At 54.7% G+C, this 27,256-nt stretch overlaps 2 protein-coding genes across 6 annotated transcripts in view; one reads left to right on the top strand and one right to left on the bottom strand.

Moving 5' to 3' along the window:
- The window catches only part of DTX2 (deltex E3 ubiquitin ligase 2), a 36,700-nt gene extending 32,464 nt beyond the window's left edge, over window positions 1–4,236 (bottom strand). For 3 of the 5 annotated variants that reach the window (XM_057410795.1, XM_057410794.1, XM_057410792.1), the window contains exon 1: window positions 3,820–3,965. The gene's annotated coding sequence lies outside the window, so the exon portion shown is untranslated. Of the gene's footprint in view, window positions 1–3,819; window positions 3,966–4,138 lie in introns of those variants that run through there. The other 2 variants (XM_057410793.1, XM_057410797.1) reach the window with 2 other exon arrangements.
- A 10,352-nt stretch (window positions 4,237–14,588) lies between these two features.
- Window positions 14,589–26,943, top strand: LOC130599941 (scavenger receptor cysteine-rich domain-containing group B protein-like). The gene is made up of 11 exons (XM_057410799.1): window positions 14,589–14,811; window positions 18,637–18,672; window positions 19,413–19,718; window positions 21,118–21,189; window positions 21,528–21,842; window positions 22,673–22,753; window positions 23,020–23,097; window positions 23,730–24,041; window positions 24,732–24,809; window positions 25,475–25,808; window positions 26,546–26,943. The coding sequence occupies exons 1-10, from the start codon at window positions 14,589–14,591 to the stop codon at window positions 25,789–25,791; spliced, it is 1,818 nt and encodes a 605-aa protein (XP_057266782.1). The 3' UTR covers window positions 25,792–25,808; window positions 26,546–26,943.
- The last annotated feature ends 313 nt before the right edge of the window (window positions 26,944–27,256 follow it).

The raw sequence follows: 27,256 nt of genomic DNA on the forward strand, positions 1-27,256 counted from the left end.
GCAGCACCAAACACCACCAGAATCACTGCAGATGTGCACAGAACCAGCCCAGCAGCACTGCTGACCACCTGCAGGGAAACCCCTAAACCCTGACCCAAGTTCAGACACGCACTAGACAGGATCATGCCAAGGTCACCCCACACCTGTCCCCACTCACACTGCTTCTGGCAGCGTTACACTGACCACCCTGATGTGAGATATCAGCTTGGGAGCAGGAGCTCCCCAAGCACACATGTACATGAATGACTTGGTTATACAAGTGGTACCCAAACTCTTCTCACTGATCTGGGCTCTCACTGATCATCAGCTCCATCCAGGCTTCTGACCAGGCAGTTCTGATCTAGAATCAGTCCCTTGACTCCTTCTGTGCAGCACTGTATGCGCACACAAAGGCAGAAAACAATTCTTTATGCACAGTCTGCAAATCACAGTAGTGCAGATACCAAGCACAATCCAAGTGAACAATGGATGGAAAGAAGCACAGAAGCACTAGGAGGAACATAGGGTGTAATAAACAGCCTGTGCTGAAGGCAGTGATTTAGCAGGTCCTTAAGACTGCACTACATCTAGCTGCAGCATCTCAGGTTGGAAAACAAGGAACATCTTGAAACAACAAACAATCTGCATCAACAAAGACTCAAGCTAAAGACTCAAGCCAAGAAGAGATGATTTGGGGAAGAAGAGAGAATGGAGTAAGAGCTTTAAGACATTCACGTAAAGACACAAAGGCAGTGAACAAATCCTAAGGACTTAGAGACAGGATGCAGAGACAGAAAGACCACTCAGCCCCCTAGGGATGCAAAACCACAAAGCCACTGCATGATCACCAAGCTGCCCAAGAGACACCATAAGTCTGATACATGGCATTCCCTGCCTGCTTTGTCATTGCAAGGAATCCTACCCAGACCATCTGGACACATGCGTCTTGGTGCACAAATGCTGGACAACCCCACGTTGTTGCTCATGATCAGGTGGGTATGACTGTGAATAAGTGCAATTTATTTTGTTTCAGAACAGTCACCTTCTCCCTCTTCAGGCCTCCATCACTGACTGCTCACTTAACTCCCAGCAGGCAGCTATGAGCTTCCTTCCCATCCAATGGAAAAGTTCAGGTGCCCAAGAGGCAGAGCAGCAGTGGGTGGCTTCCACTGGAGGATGCCATCTGCAAGGAGAATGACATCCCTGCCGGATGGGGAAGATCCCACGCTCCGTGGAGCATCCCATCCATCAGGCTCGTGTGGCTTGCTAGCTTAAAAAAGCAATAGAAGAAGAGCAAGAGGCGAAGAGACGCACCCACATGTCTGCATTCATGAGAGGAAAGCAACACTTTCTCCAGGAATTCAGTGTAAATCGGTTTATGAGCTGCTCTGAGAGTTCTACACAACACCCCCAGCTCAACTGGTGCTGGTGACAAACCGCTCCAGGGCGCCAGGAGAAAACCCTGGTCTCTGCAATGGATCTTCCCCATGGAATTCGTTCTTCCCTAACACACCATGGACAGTTATTTTACTGCCCAACCCAGCCAGTTAAAACCTGAGGTGTCAAACCCAACACCTGCCTCTGCCAATTCTTTTAATGGCAGGTTTCACACCAACACATCTCCTCCAAAGGGACACCAGCATGTCCATGCTCGGCTTGGACTCAGAGCAGAGCTGCAGGGTTCTCTGTCCTACCCACCTGCATGAGGTGCTCTGAACCCCCAAGACAGAACCAACACCTTTCTCCCCCTAAAGTTGTTGTCACCAAATACTCATCTGCCCATCCTACAGATGGGGACAGCAGAGGGAAGCTGTTCGGATGGAGTCAGCGATTCGTTTTCCTTCCTTTTTGAAGCACAGCAGCAGGAAATGGAAAAAAGAGAGCATCCCAGCAGAAAAGCTGCCCCCTTCATGTACTCCCTCCACTTGCTGGGACACCAGCTGGGTGACAGCAGCCTGCTGCTCACCCTGGGGAGCAGCGATGCTTTGAATCCCAGACCACACGCAAAGGTACGGGGCTGGCTGCATGTGAGCATCGCGTGCTTCGATATTCACTTCCCCATCAGAGTGGAAAAGCATTTCCTGAGCTGGGAATGCTGCTCCAAAGGAGCGAGGGGAGGATTTCAGCCTCCTGCCAGTTCTCCGTGCTCGAGCCAGCAGCTGTTTGCACGGATTGGGAAGCGAGGAATGCGGGAGAGCTTCAGTACGCCAGAATTACACGAGCTCCTGAGTTAAGGCAAACAAGAAGAGGCCTGAAGTTGCAGTTCCTTTCCCCATTTCATGAATCCAGCAGTACACAAGTATTAAGAGCTGAGGAACTCAATCCCAGAGCTGCTCAAACAGCTTTCCCTTGGGCTGCCACGTGTGTCACAGAGCTGTATAGAGATGTGTTACACATCCCACTTGACCAGCACTGCGTTTGGGATGCTACCAGTAGCTCAGCTGCACCAGCTCTTCACACTGGCTCTATCCTTGGCAGATTAGTGTCCCAGGGAGGGTAACTACATGTCTTTCCTAAAATCCCATGGACTATAACACTTCACCTTGAGCTTTAAAAATCCCTTGAAAAGCTCCAAGTCATCCCAACCACTGAAAGTGTTTATTCAGCAAACAGTCCTGGCTCCAATTAGAAATCCTATGGGCTACCTTGCTCCAAATGAAAACAAACCCCTGACACCTTGAAGTGCAACCTTCAATATTCCAGCCAAATGCCCTCCACTTAGGAGGGAATTTGGGATTTGTATTTGGACCGGTTTGGGTGTATTTTGCACCCCAGGACAATCTCTGCAGCCTTTACCCACATGGCTCAAATCAGGGACTTGGACAGGAAAGGAACTGGGTGCGTTTCAGTTGTGTTTCCCAGCAGATTACCTCCCTGCTCCTCAAGCTCCAGCCAATGGTGGTGAGAAAGCTGGGAAGGGGCAGGCCGGAATGAAAGCCTTTTCCAGTGCCTGAACTGAAGCTGTGACCAGCGCTTCAGCAATGTGCTAGCTTGTACCCCAACAAGAAAAGGCCTCAGGAGCTGCGTTAAGGAAACACAAATCACCAGCTTGGTGACACAAACTTCTTAGCACTCAGCTTAGAACTGAGAGTGCCCAGGGGGGATTTGTCAAGTGCCACTAACACAGCATAAGAGACAGGATCAGGAGGGCTACAAAGAGCCCGTGCGAAAGGATTACACATGGATTAGGAATGCAGATAAAGCACAGGGAAGCAGCAGGGCTGTAACAAGCCCATGACCTTGTGCAGGGGGCATGACCGGAGCAGCACTACAGGTACCCTGTGCCTCCCTTAAACCAAACCACCCAGCCCGAGCGCTCCTAAACTCCCTGCATCGTCCCATCTGCACCTCTGGGCCCTGCACAACCAGAGCTGTGAACACAGTAACAGGGTCCAACAGTGGCAACAGGGTCCAAAGCTGCTGCCGGGTACCTCACATCTAAACACATCTTCCCATACACGAGCACCCAACACCATCAGCACACAGCTAGAGCAACCCAGGAGCACCAGTGAGGAGGTTACAGGAGTAACTCCAACCACACAGATCCATCACTCCTGCCTTCTTCAGCCTCCACCGACCCTCGGCTGGGTTGACAGCCAAAAGAGCAGAAGATAAAGCCCAACAGCTCCAAACCTGGACTCCTTCCATTCAAAACAAGCGTCAAGAGAGCTCCCTTTGGACGGGAAAATAAAGACTGAAGCAGAACAAAGCGCTCGCCTCTCAGTAAAGCAGAGGGCAGGAATGGAGAGCCGCGGCAGGTACACCCGCACACAGGGCCGACCCAGCCCGCATCCCGCCGCCTCCGGAGGGCTCCTGGCCACCGGAGCTCTGTTGACTTACGGGGACAGCGCTGGGCTGTAGGGCGCAAACCTGGCCCGGCCGGGCCGGTTCCTGCTCCGGCTCCAGCCGGGCTGCGGGACGGGACGGGCCCGGCCAAGGGGAGCCGAGACCGGAGCCGTTTGTCCGGCAGCACCGGCCCGGCCGCGAGGGGAACCACAGGCCCCGCTCCGAGCAGCACCAGGCTGGGCCCGGGGCCGCCGCGCGTCGGGACCGGTCGCTTCCGGGATGTGACAGGCCCCGGTGAGGCCGCTAACGGGGAAGGGGAAGCGGAAGGGCCCGCCCGCCCCGCGCTGCCCGCCCCGCGCCCGGCGCCCCTCACCCGAGTCCCGCCGGCGGCTGCTCCGCGAACCGGCGCTTCCCGGCCCGTGGCGGCGGCAGGAACCGCGCATGCGCCCGGCAGGACCGGGGCGGGACTGGGGCGGGATGGGAGTGAGTGACAGCGGGAGCGACACCGGGAGTGTGACTGTGACTGTGTGTGCGTGGCTGTGTGTGTGTGTGTGACTGTGTGTGTGTGACTGTGACTGTGTGTGCGTGGCTGTGTGTGTGTGTGACTGTGTGTGTGTGCTGTGTTGTGTGTGTGTGTGTGTGTGTGTGTGACTGTGTGTGTGTGACTGTGTGTGACTGTGAGTGTGTGACTGTGAGTGTGTGACTGTGTGTGTGTGACTGTGTGTGTGTGACTGTGAGTGTGTGACTGTGTGTGTGTGTGACTCTGTGTGTGTGACTGTGTGTGACTGTGAGTGTGTGACTGTGAGTGTGTGACTGTGTGTGTGTGACTGTGAGTGTGTGACTCTGTGTGTGTGACTGTGTGTGTGTGAGACTGTGTGTGTGTGTGACTGTGACTCTGTGTGTGTGACTGTGTGTGTGTGACTGTGTGTGTGTGTGTGTGTGTGTGTGTGTGAGAGTGTGTGTGTGTGACTGTGTGTGTGTGTGTGTGTGACTGTGAGTGTGTGAGAGTGTGTGTGTGACTCTGTGTGTGTGTGACTGTGTGTGACTGTGAGAGTGTGTGTGTGACTGTGTGTGTGACTCTGTGTGTGTGTGAGTGACTGTGTGTGTGACTGTGTGTGTGTGTGTGTGTGTGTGACTGTGTGTGTGTGTGTGTGTGACTGTGTGTGTGTGAGTGTGTGTGTGTGTGTGTGTGTGTCTGTGTGTGTGTGTGTGTGACTGTGTGTGTGTGTGACTGTGTGTGTGTGTGAGTGACTGTGTGTGTGACTGTGTGTGTGTGTGACTGTGTGTGTGACTGTGTGTGTGACTGTGTGTGTGACTGTGTGTGTGACTCTGTGTGTGTGACTGTGTGTGTGACACTGTGTGTGACTGTGTGTGACTGTGTGACTGTGTGTGACTGTGAGTGTGTGTGTGACTGTGTGTGTGTTGTATGTGTGACTGTGTGTGTTGTATGTGTTGTGTGTTTGTGACTGTGACTGACTGTGGGTGTGACTGTGACTCTGTGTGTGTGTGACTGTGTGTGCGCGTGTGTGACTGTGAGTGACTGTGTGTGTTGTGTGTGTGACTGTGAATGACTGTGTGTGACTGTGTGACAGCGGGAGCGACACCGTGTGACTGTGAGTGACTGTGTGTGTGTGACTGTGAGTGACTGTTTGTGACTCTGTGTGAGTGACAGTGGGAGCGACACCGTGAGTGTGATTGTGAGTGACTCTGTGTGTGTGACTGTGAGTGACTATGTGTGTGTGACTCTGTGTGTATTTGTGACTCTGTGTATGTGTGACTCTCTGTGTGTGTGTATGTGTGACTGTGTAAGTGACAGCAGGAGCGACACCATGAGTGTGACTGTGAGTGTGTAACTGTGTGTGTGACTGTGAGTGTGTGTGTGAGTGACAGCAGGAGCGACACCGTGAGTGTGACTGTGAGTGTGTGACAGTGAGTGTGACTGTGTGTGAGTGTGACTGTGACAGCTGGAACGACACCATGAGTGTGACTGTGACAGTGAGTGTGTGTGTTGTGTGACTGTGTGTGTGAGAGAGTGTGAGCATGACAGCGGCAGTGACACCATGAGTGTGACTGTGACTGTGTGTGTTATATGTGTGACTGTGAGTGTGTGACTGTGTGTGTAAGTGTGTGTGTAAGTGACAGCAGGAGCAACACCGTGTGATTGTGAGTGTGTGTGTGTGTGTGTGAGTGACAGCGGCAGTGACACCATGTGACTGTGTGTGTGATTCAAAGAAATCACTTCACAGTATGCACTGTAAAGCACAGACCTATTCACTAGCACTGGGAGCACTCGGGGGTTCAAACCTCCATCCACATCTCCAAAGCACAGTAAATTCCAGGGGTTTTATACTTTGCATCTTCATCTTGATATAATTTTATCTGAAGCAGCCACAGATCCATTTGGGTAAGTTATGTATCTGTACTCCCCCTGTCCTACTGCACACTTGGGGTAGGGCTACAATGACAGGCTATTAGTTACCTTCTACCTTCAACTGCTAATACCTGTGGGCTACGTGCTCAGTTCTTTGTTCAGTTGTTATCCTTTCTCACCAGGAGGGATGTCCCTGATTAGAAGCAATTCCCAGAAGCAGATGCAAGGCATCTACAGGCCCTAATTCTGATGCACTGTTTATCAAGCCTCATCAGAAGGGCAGGTTCCCACCCTCAGAGGGGCCCCGTGTCGAGGGAGCATCCACGTTTAGGTGCTAAATCATACTCATGCTAAAAAGTAAGGTTATTTCAGCTAAGGCCTAATGGCTTGGTCTCATGTGTGTGTGACACTGTGAGTGTGTGCGTGACAGTGACAGTGTGAGTGTGGCACCGTGAGTGTGATGATGGGTGTGTATGCGATACGGGGTGTATGATGTGGTGTGTGCGGTACCTTGCGTGAGTGTGATGCTGGGCGTGCATGAGTGTGACACTGAGTGTGTGACACTGAGTGTGTAACACTGAGTGTGTGACACTGAGTGTGCCCCTTGCACACCAGCCCTGCCCTCGCACACCTGCACCGGGGGCTCCTCCTGCAGTACCTTGGCTCCGCGCTCCATCACTGGCTCCTTTCAGAGACACATTGGACACGCTTCCAATGTCATTCCCTCTATCCCATAGCTCAGCAGAGCCCGTCACACCGGTGTCTCATTAGAGCTGCAGCTTCTACTGAAGCTTAATGCTTCTGGCTGTGTCTGTGGGAGCTGTTTTCGAGCCACTGACTCATCCCAACGAAGGTGGATGCGAGCACCCGGCGCCACGACCGATGGATCAGCTGCTCAGCACGGCCTTGAGGACGGCTATTTTTGGTTTAATTCGCATTCATGTAAAACAGAAACAACCCCCGGAGGTGACTGTTGTGTTCCTTGTTTGAGCATGGGATGAGGGTTGTGAAACACAATGTGTGAGTGCAGCAGATACTCTGACAATGGAGCAGCGCGTCCTTGCACCTGCATCGGGATCAGACCCCTTTGTATAGAGCTCACATTAACATGGAATCATGGAATTCCAGACTGGGTTGGGTTGGAAGGGACCTTAAAGCTCATCCAGCTCCAACCCCTGTCATGGGCAGGGACACCTTCCACTAGAGCAGCTTGCTCCAAGCCCCTGTGTCCAACCTGGCCTTGAACACTGCCAGGGATGGGGCAGCCACAGCTTCTCTGGGCACCCTGTGCCAGCGCCTCAGCGCCCTCCCAGGGAAGAGCTTCTGCCTAAGAGCTCATCTCAGTCTCCCCTCTGGCAGGTTAAAGCCATTCCCCTTGGCCTGTCCCTACATCCCTTGTCCCAAGCCCCTCTCCAGGTTTCCTGCAGCCCCTTCAGGCACTGGAGCTGCTCTCAGGTCTCCCCTTCAGGAGCCTTCTCTTCTCCAGGCTGACCCAGCCCAGCTCTCTCAGCCTGGCTCCAGAGCAGAGATGCTCCAACCCTCCCAGCATCACCATGGCCTCCTCTGGACCCAAACAGCTCCACTTCCCTCTTGTGCTGTTGCCCCATTGCTGATGATGGACTGCTTCCTAACACTGTGTTAGATGTAGGGCAGGCCCCACCTGGGTTTTTTGCTTCTCCCTTCACAGCAGAACTCACCACCAAGACATCTTGAAGCCAGGAAGCATTCACCAGTCCTTATCAAATAGCTTTAACTTCCCTGGACTTTACACCCAGCAGCACTGATCCACCCATGATGTGATTTAAAACCCAAGTACATTATGCCTGGACTCAGTAATTACAGCACAAATGCCATCTAGAACCACCTTACACCACAGGCATGGAGGGATATCATAAAACTCTGCTTCCTGGGTTAAATACACAGGACTTACCTTTACAGAGCTTATAAAGGGTCTCTGCTTACAGAAAATACATAGCACTGAGAACACAACCACTGCAGCTGCAGTAACAGTCCTCTGGAGCTGTGAGTTCACCCTCAGATGCAAATGCCCATGGATTTCTCTGTTCCAGGATGGATGAGACTGTCACATCCTTGAGTTCAAGCTCCTCACAACGTACTAATAACTGCCAAACGTGATTGATAGCCTGCTCGTGATGCCTCTGTTAAAGCAGTAAGTTTCACATACACCACTCAGGCGCTCAGAATTCCTGTCTCCTGTGGCTGTAATTAGAACCTAAAGAGCAATGTGAAGGGTTGTTTTCCTTCCTACCTTGAGACACACAAGCCTGAAAGACAGATAGGTGCACTTTATGGAGCTGTATATCCTCTGATACAAAGCTGTTAAATATCCTCTGGTCCTGAACAGGGAAAGGTTGCAGGGAGGGTGGTGAAGATCACATGGAGCCTGGCAGAGCTACATGAGTAATGAAGAGATGCTGCAAGCGAGGAGCAAGGGGTCCTGGCTGATGAGAGAAGCTGGGCGAGGGCTTTGGATGATGCTGCAGGTCTGAAGGGTGTTACAGGGTGTCTATGGGGTTGTGGAAGAGCAGAGGTGCACTTGGTGTAGTTACTGGGAGAAGAGAAGGGCTGTATGATGGGGATAATCCAGCCAGGTGGTGCCTGAGCTGTGGAAAGCTGTGGAAATGCATTGGATTTCTTTTCTTCTTATTATTGTCCTATTTTATTCCTCATTTTTGAGCAGGGATTCATCAGCTGGTCTGGTAGGACTCGTGCATCAGGGTACACGGAAGGCTCTGAGGCACAGCTGATGCTCAGGTATCTCATCCCAGCAGGTGAACCTCACTCAGAACCTAAGGATCCCATTTGCTATGTACAGGGATGTAGATCTCATAGTCCTGACTGCCTGTAAATACACTTGATAAGATCCCTAATGATCCACAGTGTTTAACATGGTCCTTGAGGGTTTTTCATCACCTGGATCCCTTATTTCCCACAAGCACATACTTTCTGCATGCTTCCCAAATCAGTCTGCAAGGCAGGAAGTCCTCCACCATGGGACCATCTCTTAGGCCTGAGCCATCCCCACACTGGGAAAACCAGCCAAATATTTGTCTTCTTCCATCCCTTTCCTTGCAGTGAGGCTGGAAGGCAGTGGGATTCATTCCTCCATCTCACGTGGTTTTGAGTCAAGGTCCTAGGCTAATGTATATAAACTCTGATGCTTGAGGCTCTCTTAAATTGCCAGGCTTAGCCTTGTGCTCTAGAGAACAGAACTGTCTGTCCCAGCTATGCTGGGGTTGCTGCAGCACTCTGCATTCACAGCCCTCTTGATTCCAGATCGATTTCCCCAAGCAGACAAACCCAAAGTGACAGGAACTAGGAGGGAATTCCTCTGCAGGCACAGGATAATCAGTGAAATTTGGTTTCATTTTCTTCCGCAGCAGCTGCTGCCTGTCCCTGCCAGGCACTGATTAGATAAAGCAGAGGTGGGATCTGTTACAGCATCGTGCTCTGACTCAGTGACCTTGCCCTGTGACACCCAGGATTTATCTGCTGAAGGGGACAAGAACCCAGTCCCTGGTGGGAGGTGCTCAGCTCTCCGTGCCCCCCTGCCTGCCTTCTCCAGGGAAATCATGGAATCATGGTTCGTGTTGGAAGGGACCTTAAAGCTCATCCAGCTCCAACCCCTGCCACAGGCAGGGACCCCTCCCACTGGAGCAGCTTGCTCCAAGCCCCTGTGTCCAACCTGGCCTTGAACACTGCCAGGGATGGGGCAGCCACAGCTCCTCTGGGCACCCTGTGCCAGCGCCTCAGCACCCTCACAGGGAAGAACTTGTCCCTAAAATCCCACCTCAATCTCCCCTCTGGCCGGTTCAAGCCGTTCCCCTTCTCCCGTAGCACACCCTGGTACCGCTCTGCCCGATCCCGGCTCCTCTCCCAGCTGCCTCCAGCGTTTCTTTCTTCCTGAAAATGCGTGCCACCTAGTGCACACTGAGCCCAGCGCAGCGCAGGACGCGCTCATCCCGCCGGAGCCTTGCTGCATCCTCCTGGAATACGTGGGTCTTCATAGGCCCCTTCCAGCACAAACCGTTCTGTCATTCCAAGCGCCAGGCTCGGACACGGCATCTCCATCCCAGGCAGGCAGCGATGTCCGCCCCGTCTGTCGTGTCAGCCTGTCTGTCCCCATGGGGGTCACCCCTTCCCGATCAGCGTTGTTTAACAGCACTTAGGCTGTGGCTGCAGCAGTCCCAGCTACCACAGCAGAAGCCGGTTGTCTGTGTTTCCCAATGCTTGAAGACACAGGCAGGGAAAGCAGCACGTTCTGCTCCTAATGGACATGTCGCATATAAGGAGCTGTTGTCCCATAGGATCTGCTGCCTGGAGCACGGTGCTCACCCCAGAATGACATGAGAATGTCATAGGATCATAGAATAGTTAGGGCTGGAAAGGACCTTAAGATCATCCAGTTCCAACCCCCCTGCCATGGGCAGGGACACCTCACACTAAACCATGTCACCCAAGGCTTCGTCCAACCTGGCCTTGAACACTGCCAGGGATGGAGCATTCACAGCCTCCCTGGGCAACCCATTCCAGTGCCTCAGCACCCATGTCAATGGGAATGACATCAGAGGGGACACAGGAAAAGGGGAGGGGGGAACTACAGGCATACCCTAAAGCTGGTGGTCCACAGCGAGTGCTTTTGCTGTGATTGATCAGGGTGACCGAGGGGACCCAGCTCCCTGCTTCCCACCCCTTCATTCCACCCTTATGGTCCATGCCTGCTCCTCCACAGCTCTGGATGCCATCCCAGACCTGTGGCACAGGTCGGCTGCCCTGTGGAAAGCTGCCTGTCAGCACCGTGTCCTTGGGCTGCTGGCTCTCCCCTGGCTGGGGTGGTTGCTGCAGCACGTTGGTCAGGAAGCAGCTTGCCAGGAGGAACAAAGGGGATGTTGTCCGGGAGGGGATGGGTACCTCTCTCGGAGCTCCAGCCTGCTGCAGCCCGGTGCTGAGCCTCTCTGGGGCTGCCCTTCCTTCAGCACTAACAGAAAACCCATCACAGTTATCACCTGGGTCTCCAAAGAGCACAGAGTGTGCGAGGACCCAGGCAGGGCTCAACGCCACGACAGGGAACCAAAATGCTCTTGTGCTGCTCTTACATCTTTCCCTTCTCCTAAGAAGAACCGTGTGGTTTTGGGGTGTGAGAGACCCCACATTGCAGGGTCCCATCAGAGACTGGCATGACAGGAGTGAAAGCTCCATCCTGCTTTCATGCCCATCTTCCCCAAAACACCATGACAGTGGGAAGGAAACCCATAAACACGCCGTGATTTAGTGCAGCAACCAGTTGGGTAAACCTGACACTCATTGTAAGCCAGCTAAGGGCTGACAACAGCAACTGGTGTCCTGAGGAGCAGCTCAGCCCTGTTCTTTCCTCCTGCCAGCAAGAAGATGCCTTTTGCTTTAGCTTATGGCTTTTTATATTGCACCAGGCCCTTCTTATAAATCACCAACATGTTTCTTGGCAATGGTGTAGGACATGCAAATGAGATTGTCTTTCCTTTCTGCATTCGCCCAGCTAATCGAAAAGGAAAGCCTATTATTATTATTATTTAATTATTGTTATTGTTATTACTATTATTACTATTATTGTTACTATTATGGCTCTGTTTTATGCTCATTTTCCCCATCTTCCATCCAAGACCAAGATGCTGCCAGAAAAGAGATCTGGTGGCTGCTGCTGTAGATTCCATCCACCCCACTGCTGCAGGAAGCCAGGACAGATGCTGCTCATGGCACAAGGCAGATGCTGAGTGGACATGGGAATGGTCCTGCTGAGCCCTGACCCCTCCAGGACCCATCTCCTGCGAGCATCACCGATGTCCTTGGGTCACTATGCAGCAGGGCCATCAAGAAGGACAAAAAGAGCTTTTTTTCCCTGGCCAGCCTTGCTGCCCTGTGGAATCTTATAATTAGCCTTTCCTATGTTGTGGCTGTGCCTTGAATAAGGCTGGCTGTGTTTGCTCTGCAGTGTAAGCCCATAGCCTGATGCTGCCAAGCCACTCCAAACACACACAGTAATGATGCAGACATGGAAAACATCCAAGATGCTGCTTAAATGGACCAGGAAATCATGGAGAGCATCTTTGTGCTGCCGACCTTACCCATGCACATTTGCATTTAGGGAGGGTTTTCCTCCTGGTGTTCCAAGCCTGGATGTGGATTGATGCTGGAGTTGGTGATCTCCAGCCTGCAGGCACTGGCAGCGAACCAGGATGGCAGAGACTTTGTCAAAGTTTAGGCAAAACAGACTTAAAAGGCACCTTTGAAACTCGCGTTTGGGAGCTGGCTAATGAGAGCTTTGCTGCTGAAGGAAATGGGAAGTAAAAGCCTAATTGCTAATTACTGAATCCCTACAAGAAAGCGATGGCAGATGGGCAACCATGTACTTGGCATAGCTGGAGCCTGCTTTGTACTGAGTGAGAACACGAAGCTTTTAAGGGCATTTAAGGGTCTGGGCTTTGTGTAGAAGGAAATGAACAATCCAGCAGCAAGAGCAACTGCTGCCTCCAGGAAAGCAAGGGCAGGGATCCTGTTGATCGTAAGATCAACATGCTCAAAGCCAGAAGTATTTTGACTCTAATACAAGTATTCTACTCCTAAAGTCGCTGGGGAACTTAAGAATCCACAAGACTGGGAAACCCAGCATATTTGGGGGTCCTTTATCCATTGCTTTCCAGGCTGCTGAGAGCCTGGAGTCTCACACAACAAGGCTTTTACTTGCAATGGTAGTTAAAATGGTTAAAAGCCCATAATGGTTAAAAATGGTTAAACACACACCTGCTTTTAAAATAGAGAGATGTCCTGGTTGGGAGATGAAGGAGACAACGTGAAGGTGTAGCAGATGAGGTGATGGAGGTGGATGGGAAAGGTTTCCAGCCCTGGGGTATGAGATGGAAAGGACAGGGAAGGTCTCCCAGCCTCGGATGCCTGGGCAGGAAGTATCCTCGGTAGAAAAAGAGTCTCTGAAGGCAGTTTCTTGCCCAGGAACAGGCTGGGAAGACTGGAATGCAAGAGGAGCAGGACTCCCACAAGCAGTGCCCAGGTCCCATGAGCAGGAGGTTGGGAGCATCCCCTCCCGCTGCATCCCGATGCTGGCTCAGGTACCAACGGCAGTTCCCAGACAGGGCGTTATTGCTGGCTCCCTCTCCAGGTGGGCATTCAGGAGGGAGGTGGGAAGGAGCTGCAAAGCCCAAGCCCTGTGGAGCAGCTTCTCCCTTCCCCTGAAGTGTAACCCAGGCTCTGCCAGCTCCCAATTTCGGGATGTGTCCCTGCCTGCCTTCCTGAAACCCGAGCCATTCCCTCCTCGCCATGTCTCCTTAGAGGTCTTCCCTCTCTCCTTCCCCTTCCTCTTCTTCTTCCCCCTCCTCCTCCCTCTCTTCCTCCCTTGCTTTCGGGGTGCTCTGCCCCAGGATGGGATGCAGGGCTGCCGTCCTGCCCTAGAGCTGCAACCCAGCCGGCAGCAACCCCAAAGATGCAAAGAGATGACGGGCTGGAGCTGTTCACTTGATGGATGAGATGCTTTTTATCTTCATTTTTAACTATTTTTAGTTAATTTACTAAACAAGACCTCGCCTAAAGAAAAAAATAATTCCTGCCTCATCCCCATCACCTTTTCCCGGGAATATTCATTTCAACAATCATTTGTTCAGGTTTTTAACTAACTCGCCAGCTTTTTCCCGTACTTCGAAAGAGAACAGTGATTTCTGGGATTCAGTACACCCATTGCTATACTGGGAAGGCAATACCAAACAGGTATGTGGATTTATGATGCTTTTTCATGGGTCAGCATGGTAATTACAAGTCATGGTATGACAGGGCTGCTGAAAGACTCAGTTCTTACAGTTGGATAGTTGAAGAGTGACAGCTCAAGAGCAAGGGGGTCTGTCAGCTATGGCCATGGGGACCAAAGGGGACCAAAGGACCTGAGGGGTCTCGTGTCCTAGCTGGGATTTAGGCACAGTGTGGGTGTTATTTGGGGTGAAATCAGGGACTTTCTGTGCCCTACCCTGTAAGTTTTGCATCAGGCACTGTGGTCAGTGTGGGGTTGGGGCTGATGTGGGTGTTGGTGCTTCTTCCATCAGATGCATGGTTGGGGTTTGCTTTACCTAACAGCTTGAAAGACCCTTGTTGGAAGGCACTTTCAGAAGCTCACGTTTACCAGCCCTTTAAAAGGGGTGCTGTGCTTTGCTACAATGGCTTATTAAGGCTTAAAAGCAGCTTTTCATCTCTAAGCATCCTTAAGGATGCTGTGCAAGGAAAGGGGGTTCAGTTTGCAGCCGAGCGTTGGGGTGAGGATGGAGAAGCAGACACAAAAGAGAAGGGAAGGTCGGGTTTTACCTGCCTGGGGTCAGCCATGGCTCAGCACCGCAGTGGTTAATGCCCCGTGCCAGGGAGCAGGAACGTGCTGGCTCCGGCACAAGAATGGCCCTGGATGACAACGTCCCTGCAGGCAGGACACGATGCGAGGGTTTGGCCGGGGCAGGGCAGCAGCGGGGCCGTCTGTCAGCCCTGCCCCGCGGGGGACAAAAGGCGACATTATTCGGAGCGGCAGAGGGATGAATGGAGCATTGAAAGCATCACCTTAGGGAGTGGATTGGTTTTCATGCCCATCGCGGAGCTGCCTGTCTGCTGGCGGGTGTCCTCCGAGCCGAGCGGTGAGAGCAGGGAGGTGGAATAGGGATGTACCCCATCCACATGGCTGCATCCCGCACCTCCAGCACTGGGCTGCTGTCATCTCCCACTGGTGCAGACAACAAAGCCAAAGGCTCGCTCCGGAAGCTTGCATCACACCCAGCCTATGGTCTTGATGGGAGCTCTTCCCACTGCATTGGAAAACCAGGAGCAGCAAAAGGCTGCTAGAGGGATGCTTTACATCCACAGGGATGCCTTTTGGTCACCAATACATCAGATACCAAGGTCCTTCCCCAAGTTTCTCACCATCAGTAGATGCTTCAAGCAGCAGCAGCCGGTGCACAACCCATTCCGATGTGCCGTGCGTTGGCTGGAGGGACTAAAGGAGGGCTCTGCTTAGCTGAGACTTGCAGCCTGGCTTCAGAGCCAGCGTGTGAAAGCATCCTCACGATGGCACTACTCCACCAGCACACGCTGCCGTCCCAGGGCTGCTGACAGCGGGATGCTGGGACCGCTGGAATGCTGGTCCCGGTCCCAGAGGGGTAACGGAAAGCAGGATCAGCCCCATCCTGCTCCCCAGACTGAAACCGAGCTAGGAGTGCATCAGTGATTCCTGAAGGGAGCAGTGAATGAAGGGGAAATGGCATCTTATTTAATCTCTTCCTCGTTTTCTGCCTGACGTTCCCCTGTTTGCTTCCTATCTTGTCCCTGCAGATTTCACATCCCCCGGGTGAATGAGGTTCTCCTGTCAGACCCCAGAGGTTTCTGTCTTCCCATATAAATGCCTTTCCCTGCTTTTTCCCTTGGGATGCTGAAGAGCACCAGCGGAGCCAAGACAAAGCAGAGGGTTGGCCATGGCTGTGTCCAGGCTGGGATGGGATGGGGAGCTCCTTCACAGTTCAGCCTGGATTCAGTGTGTGACTCAGTTTACCCACATGTGGCATGGGGTATACGGTATATATGTGCTATGGGGTTTGCTGGTAACATCAAGGATCTGAGGTCCATCCTTCAGCCAGTACAGCAGCCTAAGGCTCTCTCCTTGCTCCCAGTTTTGCCTCATGGATGGATGTGGCCTTGCAGCTTCATCCTGACGTTCAAAACCTCTCTCTTCCTCTCAATCAATCCAACCTGAGTTGTTTTTCCTGTCACTCCTTCACTGCTTCAGTAAGTGATGAGGAGGGGCTTTGTGGGGCCTGCATGGCCCTTGATGGGGCACAGGCTCTGCTGTCCATCACCACTAACACTGCCGTCTTCATGTTTCAGGGACATCCTCCTCTCGATACCCATCTGCAGGAGGAGCACAGCGCAGCGATGAGACACGGTCCATGTCCGGCCACCCGGCATGGCACAGGGGTGCTGGACATTGGGATGCTGATGCCAGCCACACTGCTCCTTCTCCTCCTCTTCCTCAGCCCCACTGGTGAGCCTCTGCATGCTGCGGTGGGATAGGTAGCTTTAGGTACCCACCACCTCCCTCCTGGCTTTGCAGGAGGAGATTTTCCTCATGGAGCAGGAATACCATGATGTCCCCAACAGCGCTGAGTGTGCACAGGGGTGGAAGGAGCAAGTCCAGCTCTTATGTCCCACCATGACTTATGCATGACGCCAAGTGCAGCAAGGGCATCCTGCTGAGCATCCATCCCCTGAGGATGCTGATCCCAATCACTCCCGGCAGGCGCTGTCCTTCCAGGCTGGAATTGGGAAAAGCCATTCCAGTGTTGGAACACGGTAATTATCCTGGTGTGACTCCATCAGTGTAATTACAGCCGGGCCTCAGCAGGGCCCCACAAGACAAAGCCAGCCGGGAAGCTGGTAAATCACTAACGGAGGGGGATTTGTTCCTGCATGTGGTGGTTATATTTAGCAATATGAATGGGATGGTATTTACTTGAGATGGTTTCCCCTTTCCTTTTAGCCTTGTGCAGCTGGATCAGAGGAATGCGGAGGGCTCCCTCTCCTCTCAGAACCCCCTGTTTTCCCCTCATCCATCACTGCTGCAGACATAACAGGCACATCTTCTCCCGGTCTCTTGTGACTTTGCTGGAGGATGCTCTCAAATGAGTATTTCAGAGCTTTGATTTTGACTTAAAGGGAGATGAATATTGAATATTTAACAGTGTCCTTTCCTCCACTGCTTCCTCTGCACTGGAGTGGACTCAGTGCTAAAAACCAATACAAACCAGGAGCAAAAGCTCTTCCTAAAAAACCACATTCCCGTGCAGGGGGGATCTGAGTTACCTCTCTCCTGTTACCCAGCCCATGGGGCTGCTGTGTCCTTCATCATCCTCTCCCTCACTGAGCCCCTCTGTTCCCTTGGTCTCCTGTTTAATCCCTACTTCTCTCTTGGCATCACAGCATCGCTCTCCAGCCTGCCTGGGTCCAGCTATGGGTGGCATCTGGCTCCTAGCCCTCACTCCTGGGTGCTAAGTCATAGCTACAGCAGCCAGTTGCCTTACTCCCATTTCTCCGGGGGCTTCCAGGTCTTTCTTTGACAACCCTGTTTTGCAGCTGACTTCATAGTCTCCCAGGCAACGTCCTAAGCAAGGCAGAAGGGAGGTGGGTTCATCTGCTGGACCATCACATTGCTTCTCATGGTGGTGACATCCTCCTCCGGAGCAGGAGGGATCGACCTTCCTGTCATTGCTCGTGGGCTGAGCGTGAAGCAGGACAGGGCTGCTCCAAGCCAGGGGTAGGAAAAGAGGCCATGGAGCCACCCCAGGTGTTGATCACCCCTTGGGTGCTATAATTGGTGTGGAGGGATTTAACTTGAACGCTGTCATCCATCTGTGCAGCCGGAGTCTCATCCCGAGGCGCTCTGGATGCAGGAGTTGGTCTGTGCTGCCTTCCAGCATCCTGAGGCTTGTAAACCCCTGAGGCACCCTATGGGGCAATGACAGGGGCATCCACAAGGTCCAAACACCCGTCCCCATCCACTGTCCCCCAGGGCACCCTTGCCATGAGCCCCTGCACAAGCTGGAGACCTCGGTGCCTCATGTGTGCAGCATCCAAGGGGGACCCCACATCACTGGGGCTGAGAGGGGGTTTGTGCCCGTTTAGCACCCAACCTATGGGAGAGGGGCCAGCCTGGTGTGGGGAGTGGGTTGCTGGGGGAGCTTTGGATCTGCCCATGGGCAGCATCCGTACCCCTGGGTGTGGGGCTGTTGGCAGAGCACTTTCAGAGCCCCTATTTAAGCCCAGCTGATGGGGATGGGGATGCATCCTGCAGGCTTTCAGCTCCCTCCAGATGCTGCTTGTTCACTCTGGGCTGAGAATTAAATAGGAATGAAAGCCCCAAGGCAGCTGCTTCTCCTGTGGCTGGGAAGCTGAGCCCCGAGGCAGAAATCACCAGGGGTCTGTCTGTGTGCAGCAGACATGGAGCTGCCCTTCCAGAGCCAGCTGCGATCGAGAGACCTCATCCTGATGTTCCGACAGCCCTGGGTTACACCAGCGTGCAGGAGACCAGCAGCAATCCCCTGGGTTTGCATGAAGCCAGTTTTGTTTAATGGGATAACCACGGAGGAATCCCTCCTCTCCCACCTCGCCCTGCTCCTTCCCGGCTGCAGGAGGATGTCTCTGCAGCAAACCCTTGCTAAGCCCTTGGCAGCATCACCCAGGCTCTGGTTCCCAGCCAGGCTGGGATCCCATGTCTGTGGTCCATGCTCCCCTCTGCTCCCTCTGCCATGCACCTCTTCTCTTGGAGCTTGGTGTCATCGGCACCCCAAAGGGTGTCAACAAGGGGACAGGCACCCGCCGTGCCCTGCATCCCTGCTGCTGTCAGCCTCCGAGCTGCATTCATCCCCACTGCAAGGATGCTGCGGAGATCTGATCCCTTTCCTTCTCCCTTGCAGGCACCAGCTCGGAGCCCGCACTGCTGCCATTCCCAGGTGAGATCCTTGTCTTCAAGCCATTCTTCTCCAGGAAGTTTTGTAGTTCAAAAGTGTGGGGTTTGGTTAAAAATGGGGTTTGGTGGATTTCAGAAAGGTTTGGAACCTTTGGCATATTGGTTTGGAACAAAAAGTGGCAAAAAAGAGCTGAACACCTTTTACAAAAAGGAATTAGAGTTTCCTTATTATCCCTATTCCACGTATTATCTCAAGAGGGGAATTTTGCCACCTCCTTCTGACTCCCTATGCCATTTGTTGTGCCCAAGCAAATAATTCCCTGGATGTGGCCAGCCAGAGGTGCTTATACACCCACGGCTTGAGAGATCATCTCCATCCCACCAGCTCCCATATAGGACCAGGCCTGGTTGGTCCATTGAAGCTAATGAAAATGTGCTAATTGCATCTTGTCACTCGTCACCATCACATGTCCACTTCCCTCTTCTCCCACTGGGTTATTGCCCAGCCTGTTAGTAGGCAAGAGGGTGGGATTCTTCTCCCATTGGATTATTACCCAGGCCATTAGTAGACAAGATGATGGGATGATGGTGCCTGTCATGTATGTATTGAGATGCTCTGAGTCTTCATGTCTGAGAAGCCCATGATCAGCCATTGGGTAGCACCAAGCCAACAGCTGCCTCGTGCTACAGCAAAGGGCCACCAGCTCATGTGAGGAGCAGAGATTTGGGGCCAATAGGGCTCACGTCCTCCTCATGGCACCTCCTTTGTGCCCATCCTTGCAGAGATCCGCCTCTCCAACGGGCCCAGCCGGTGCCAGGGCCGAGTGGAGATCTTCTACAATGGCTCCTGGGGGACAGTGTGCGATGACGACTGGGACCTCGTGGATGCCAACGTTGTGTGTCGCCAGCTGGGCTGTGGCCACGCCATCACCCTCCCTCCTGCCATGGCCTTCGGCCAAGGGAGCGGACCCATCTTCCTGGACAACGTGGACTGCAAGGGCCGGGAGGTGGCCTTGAGCGAGTGCTGGAGCCATGGATGGGGCATCCACAACTGCTACCACTATGAGGATGTGGCTGTCGTATGCAATGGTAACGAGGTTTGGTTCCTTGGGGGCAAGGAGAGCAGAGGTGCAGTTGCCCTGGGGGAGCCCAAAAGCTGTGTCTTGTACCCTGGGTCAGCCAAACCTCCTCTGCATCCTTCCTCCACCCTTGTCCTCCATCCAGGTCACCTGCCAGCTCAGCATGCTGGTGCTCCATAAGGTGACCAGCCTGTTCTGTGCTCCCCGTCACTCCCAGCTCAGGGACTCTCCAGCAGGATCCCTGGGGAAAGAGCACATGCCGACCCACATTCCTGCCTCTGAGTCAGCCGCTGCCCGACTGCGCTTCCCCCCTTTTGTCTTGTCTTGCTTTAAATTGCCGAGCTTTTCAGTAGGAAATGTTCCTAAAGGTGAGAAAAGCGGTGGAAAGCGTTGGCAAGAGAAAGTGGAACAGCTCCGTGCCCACCCCTATAGACCCAACGTGTTCCTCCTGCAGTTACGTAGGGTTTGCTCAGCAGCCACACATCAATGACAGGCGAACGTGAGGATGTGCAGACCTGGAGCTCAGCCACAGCTGCAACTGCTCAGTGCATCCCTGCATCCCGCAGGCTTGGAAAGGGCTGGGATGCTGGGCTGGCAACCAGAGAGAGGAAGCTGTGAACTGAGCAGGAGCCCTGCACCAAGGCACTGCTGGAGACAGGAGGGGGAAGGATTGGAGAAGGAGGAGATGGGTCTGAGGGCAGAGGAGCAGCTTGAGCCCTTGCGTGTTTGTAGCTTGGTGGGCGATGGAGACCTGGAGATGCTCCTCTCCTGAGAGGAGATGCAGGAGTCCACCCAAGCACCAGACCCCAGGAAAGATGCTTCCTCTGTGTAGAAGCTTTCAGGAGCCAGCTTGGTTCTGTTGGTTGTGGTTCCAGAGGGAAGCATGGGGTCAGGAAGCTCTTCTCCATGTTGGTGAAGCACTTCCCAGGATGCTTCCCACAACCCTTGGCATGCGAGTGGCTGCCTGTCAGAGCACCCCAATAAACTCACCATGAGGAGATGGGACACGATGGCTTGATCCAACATTGTTAGCAAAAGAAAGAGAGGTAAAATCAAGGTATTACTGGTTTTTACATATATATGCCGTGATTTCGGATCCAAATCCCATGATGGGTGGGATGCTGACTCCTCACAGCTGAGTGTAGCTGTATGGTTTAGTCCAGGTCCCCATGTCACAGCTTCCCACTGTGCCAGCAGCCAAGGTCCTGGCTCCATCCATCCACCTTCCTGCACCTACCATGGGGCAGATAGCGCCGGGCAGGGCAGTGCAGCTGCAAGCCCATCGTTCTTTCCCCATTGAGGCTGGTTTGGTGCAAACCCTCTTGATGTCCATGGAGGGAAAGGCAGCACACAGGGCTCCTGGATGGATCACTGTGGGATGGATGCCACCTCTCTGCTTCCCTTTGCAGAGCTGTCACCCACACAAGCCAGCGAAGGACCGACAAGCAGGACCCTCACAGCCTCAGTGCAGGATGGGGAAAGTAAGCTGCTTGGCTTCACTTACAGGGGGCTGGGAGAGAGCAGCATCCATCACCTTCCCTCCTGCCCCCATAACCCACTGCCCCTCCATGAAGCACCCCAACACTCTGGCTCCAGGGGGCAGATCCCCAGGAACCCTGTCCTAACGCTGGCCATGGGCAAACCCTATCCCGGATGTATCCATCAGTGGTGCTGCCCCAAAGCATCCCCCCTTCCCCGCTGTTTCTCACCTGGTCTCTTTGCCACCGCGGGCAGTGCGGGATGCAGGCTCGGTGGCATCGCTGTGTGGTGACCCCCTGGGGAAGGGAACGTCCTTCTCACCCTGTTACCCACCCTGCAGGCGACGGCAGCATCCGCCTGGTGAGCGGGACCGACTCCTGCCAGGGCCGGGTGGAGATCTTCTACCGCGGGAGCTGGGGCACCGTGTGTGACGATGACTGGGGCCTGAGCGATGCCAGCGTGGTCTGCAAGCAACTGGGATGCGGCCAAGCCCTGGATTACAAGAGCAATGCCTATTTCGGCTACGGAACGGGGCTCATCCTGCTGGACAACGTCAACTGCGACGGCAGCGAGCCCTTCTTGTCTGCCTGCTACAGCCTCGGATGGGGCATCCATAACTGCGGACACCACGAGGATGCTGGGGTCATCTGTGCAGGTACCAGGGCAGAGCATCGCTGTCAGGGTGGAAATCCAGCGATGTCGCTGTCTCCAAGGGGAAACGGCCTCAGATGGATGCTGACATGCCCAAGGTCAGGCAGGGATCCGGGTGCTGTGTGCAGGAGCATCCTTGCATCCTTTCTCCTTACCTGCAGTCATCCCGGTGCTCCGGAGCCTGGAACACAGCCCGAGCTCTGGTTTGCAATGGAAATGCATCTGCTGGGCTGCCATTTCCCTGCTCTGCTGGCTGGAAAACAAGCCGCCAGCATCCGGAAGGAGCTGGGCACCGGGACCAGCGGCCTCCCCTTCCCTCCCTGAGTGATGTATTCCTGCCCTGCCCCGCTGATTACCCCTTATAATGGCAATAATGCCCTTGAATTCCCTTGTTGTCACGGGAGCAGTAAGCGCCAGTGCTTTTCCCTTTCCCACTATTTAGTGACAAATGGGCTGATGAAGGAGAAATCAGGCTGGTCCTTCCCTCCTTAAACATCCCCATCCCATGGGCACGGAGCCGATGGCACCACCGTGCACAGCCCTAAAACAGCGGGGCAGGGGGGAACCAAACTTTAGAGCCATCAAACCCGATAAACCCCCAAGGAGAAGCAAGGGGGCCCCTCAGTGCTGCATGTGGGACCTCAGCACTTGGGCTGGGTGGGGGAGAAGCACCATCTCCAGGACATGGGCAGCAGGGATGTGGCGATGGACACAGTCCATCTCCATCCCCATCATCCCGGAGCACCCAGACTCCAGGTCTGCCTCATGGAGTCAGCAGGTTCATGGCTTTGCAGCTTCTCCCCATGTGTCACCTCTGTCCCTTTGTCACCGCAGGGCTGGACACGTCCACCATCACGTCCTTCACCACCTCGGGGACCCTGGACTATGAGGAGACGTTCACTGCCACGGCCACAGGTAGGGGAGAGCCACCCTGCTCATCCTTGTGCCATAGCCAGGGGCTTGCTTGGGGGGGGACGACCATGTCTCCTATGTCCTCCTTTGACCCAGCACAGTCACCCTGGGTCCTGCTGCATGCAGGTGAGCTGGGGGGTGACACTGACCACGGCAGGAGCTTGCCATGGGGCTGTCGTGGTGATAGAGGCCATTGGCACCAAGCAGAGGGGCAGCAGGTGCTGGGTCTGGACCTGCTCAGCACCCTCCTGTGCCCATGCTTGTCCCAGCAGTGACAGACAGCAGGGACCAGCCCTCCGAGGCCACCGAGGTGCTCACCACCGCTCTCCTCACCATCGAGCAGGAAAGTGAGTGCGCGGCCACTGCTGGTCCTGCACAGCATCCTTGTCCAGAGCATCCCCACAGCATCCCCAGGGGCTCACCTCGCATCCCAGGGCTCACCCCATGCTCCCAGGGAGCTCACCCCATGCCCTGCAAGGGTTCACCCCATATCTTCAGGGATCACTCCATGCTCACAGTGTTCACCCCGGGCTCCTTGGGAGTCACCCCCTCTCCTCAGGGTCACCCCACATTCCTGGGACTCCCCTTGGGGGCTCACCCCATGCTCCCCAGGGGCTCACCCCACATTTCCAGGACTCACCCCATGCTTCCCAGGGGCTCATTCCATGCCTCTAAGGGCTCACCCCCACATCCCCAGGGCTCCCTCCATCTCCCCATGGGGTTGCTTATATTTCCCCATAGCTCACCCCTCATCCCCAGGCCTCACCCCACACTCCCCGCTACCTCACCCCACATCCCCAGGGCTCACCCAAGGGCTCCCGCACATCCCCAGGGCTCCCCCCATGCCCCCAGGGTGTTGCTCCCGCGTATCCCCACCGATTACCCCACAACCCAAGGGCTCACCCCATAACACCCCCCCCCCCCCCCATCACCCCGTACACCCGATGGCACCCGTCTCAGACCCCCCGTTCCCCGCAAGGCACCGGCGTGCGGCTGTCGAGCGGCAACGGGAGCTGCCGCGGGCGGGTGGAGGTGCGGCACGGCGGGACATGGGGCACGGTGTGCGACGACGACTGGGACTTCCCGGACGCGGCCGTGGTGTGCAGGCAGCTGGGCTGCGGCCCCGCGCTCGCCGCCACCGTGCTCGGCTCCTTCGGCTACGGCAGCGGGCCCGTGCTGCTGGACAACGTGGGCTGCGGAGGCGGCGAGGAGCGGCTCCAGGACTGCTTCCACCTCGGCTGGGGGCAGCACAACTGCGGGCACCACGAGGATGCCGGAGTCATCTGCCAAGGTGCGGGGATGCTGGAGGAGGGCTCCTCGGCTGGGATGCAGGGGGAGGACAAGGGGATGGGGTCAGGAACACGGGGGGTTAGGCTGGAGGTGAGGAAGTTCTTCCCTGTGAGGGTGGTGAGGCGCTGGTGCACAAAGAAGTGAATGCTCCGTCATCGGACGGGGCTTGGAGCAGCCTGCTCTAGTGGAAGGCGTCCCTGCCTGTTGCAGGGGTTGGGACTGGATGAGCTTAAGGTCCCTTCTAACCCAAACCATTCTACGAGTCTATGGCTCATACCTTGCCATCTGGGTGGGAGAAGTGGGATGGATGCAACCATCCAGGTGTCTGCTTGGTAGCATGGAAATTCAATGGGATAATGGGTGCAGGGAGGATTTTGGCCTCCCTACACCCTCCGATGCTCAGGCTGGCTGTGGGAAATAGGGTTTGCAAAATGGGGTTCTAGGTGAATGTGAGCCCCAGAACATGGGGCTCCTCCTGCCCGCAGTGGTTGGATGCTGTGGTGCCCAGTGATGGCTGGAGCATGGGTACCACCTCTGCTCTCTGTTTGTGTCCTGGAAGCGTGGTGGCTGCCCATCCCACTCCACTCATCCCTGCCTCCATACCCAGACACCCCATGCTGCTTCTGTGGGGCCCTGACCAGGGGCAAAGTCATCCCGTGTCACTTTTCCCACCCCTTCTCCACTGCACCAGATCCTGATGATGCTGGAGACCATTCCCAAGAAGCCACCACTACAACCACCACGCTGACCTCAACTCGTCCCAAGGATGGTAGGTATTGAGGTATCACCTGGGGATGCGGTACCAGCCCTGAGGATGCTCTGCACCAGCACAGGATGGAAACTGAAGTGGCTTGGTCAGAGAAGCCTGAAGCACTGACACTGAGCAGCCCAGGGGAGGGGGAAAAGACACAATGGTGGGACCATTAAGCTGTGGCTTCTCCTGGTGCCTCTAGGGATGGTCCAGGCAGGGGAGGTGATGGACATCAGGTGATGGACTGCTAAGTGATGGTGGGGAGAGTAAGTGATGGAGCTTAACGGGGAGAGAAGGTGATGGAGCTTGATGGGGAGAGGAGGTGATGGAGCTTGATGGGGAGAGGAGGTGATGGAGCTTGATGGGGGAGGAGGTGATGGAGCGTGATGGGGAGAGGAGGGAATGGACTAACGGGTCTGATCTGAACAGAGATTATTGTCTGTTCATTCAACTTGAACATCCACCTCGATGCATTGTGGGTCAGCCCCAGCTCACCCCCTTGTGCTCCTGCCTATGCAGAGGCAGTGCAGGGCAATCCAGAGACCAGGGCTCTTCTTGCCTTGGGACCAACCGGACCATTCTCCATCACTCCTGCAGACCCATCCCAGCGGGTACCACTGCCCCAGTGGTGATGGTGAACGCAGACAGGGTCCCCCTCATCCCTCAGCCCCTGCCCTCCACAGGGTCCCTGCGCCTGGTGAACGGCAGCCACCGGTGCGAGGGGCGCGTGGAGCTGTTCCTCCTGTCGCAGTGGGGCACGGTGTGCGACGACGCCTGGGACCTGCGTGACGCCGGGGTCGTGTGCCGGCAGCTGGGCTGCGGCCGCGCCGTGGCGGCCTGGGGCGAGGCGCGGTACGGGCAGGGCACCGGGTACATCTTCCTCGACAACCTCAAGTGCCAGGGGCACGAGGCCTCGCTGCTGCGCTGCTCCCACATCCGCTGGGACGTCCACAACTGCGACCACTCCGAGGATGCCGGTGCTGCCTGCAGCAGCCGGTGAGCGCGAGCAGCGCGGAGGTGAGCGGGGATGGGGATGGTGGAGGTGGTGATGCGCACAAAGGGGATGCTGGCTGGGGACTCTTTGAGGATGGGGAGAGCTGGGTGAAGATTGGGTTTTATAAGCCACAGAATGGTTTGGGTTGGAAAGGGCCTTAAGAGCATCCAGTTCCAACACCTGCCATGGGCAGAGACACCTTCCACTAGAGCAGCTTGCTCCAAACCCCATCCAGCCTGGCCTTGAACACTGCCAGGGATGGGGCAGCCACAGCTTCTCTGGGCACCCTGTGCCAGCGCCTCAGCACCCTCACAGGGAAGAACTTGCTCCTTATCCCCAACCTAAACTTCCCCTGTTTCAGTTTGAACCCATCACCCCTTGTCCTATCCCTACAGTCCCTAATGAAGAGCCCCTCTCCAGATGAGGTTTCCTCAGCTCCTAAAACACTGGCTGCATCTTCCCTCCCCCCCCCCCCAAGCTGCCCCTTGGGAAAACAAATCCATTTTGGTGTGAAATCTGGTTGGTTTCAGCCATTTCATTGAAGAGATGAGGAAAATGGATTTTCAGCTGTGAAAACAACATTACATTATGCTCAGACAATGTAAAAAGGGGGCTGAAACCAAACCAGGACATTCCAGTGCCTCTGCACGAAGTCATTGCAGTGCTGCAATTTGCTTTGCAACCCCCAGCAATGCAAATACCAGGTTTTTGTTCTCCTTTTGGCAGAACAAATACCAAATCCTCACCAATTTCCTTGCAGCAGTGATGCAGGGGCTGGATCTCGCACCATCTGCAGCCCCATCCTGCTTTGCTGCTGCCCAGTATTTCTCCCTCGTGCCCATTCCACCTCCTATTTCTTCTGCTGAGATTTCCCTTCAGCGCAGCCAGTCTCTGCCTCATTTTCCTATGATGAAAATCCACAGGGAAAACCCTAAATCCCTTCCCAGCACAAGGATGCTGAGCCCAGTCCCTTCCCCAGCATCACGCCTTTGTGGTAAGGGCTCTATCCCTCCCACATCAGGTGGAAGGACCCATCCTGCAGCCCCATCGCTGCGTGTGATGTCTGATGGACACCAACAAAATGACCTTCCTGATTCCATGGATGGGGTGCGAGGGTGGGAGTGGCTCATGCAGAGGCAGGGAGCGGGTCCCAGCTGCTCCCTCTGCCCTGCTCGCTCCTCTGGTTGTGCGATGCTTTTGTCAATAATAGATCGTGCACATCCCTGCCTTGTTCTGGGGGCTTTTTTCTTCCCCATTATTTTTCTTATATGTGTTTGGGATTGTTTTGTGAATAAATAAAAGACCTTTGAAAGTGTGCTGAGTCATGGAATCGTGGAATCATGGAATGGGACAGTAAAGCTCATCCAGTTCCAACCCCTGCCATGGAAAGGGACACCTTCCATTAGAGCAGGTTGCGCCAAGCCGCATCCAGCCTGGCCTTGAGCACTGCCAGGGATGGGGCATTCACCAC

The sequence above is a fragment of the Pezoporus wallicus genome, unplaced genomic scaffold (genome assembly GCF_028554395.1).
Source record: "Pezoporus wallicus isolate ANWC-B61680 ecotype Strahan unplaced genomic scaffold, APGP_CSIRO_Pwel_v1 contig_8705, whole genome shotgun sequence".
Lineage (NCBI taxonomy): Eukaryota > Metazoa > Chordata > Aves > Psittaciformes > Psittacidae > Pezoporus > Pezoporus wallicus.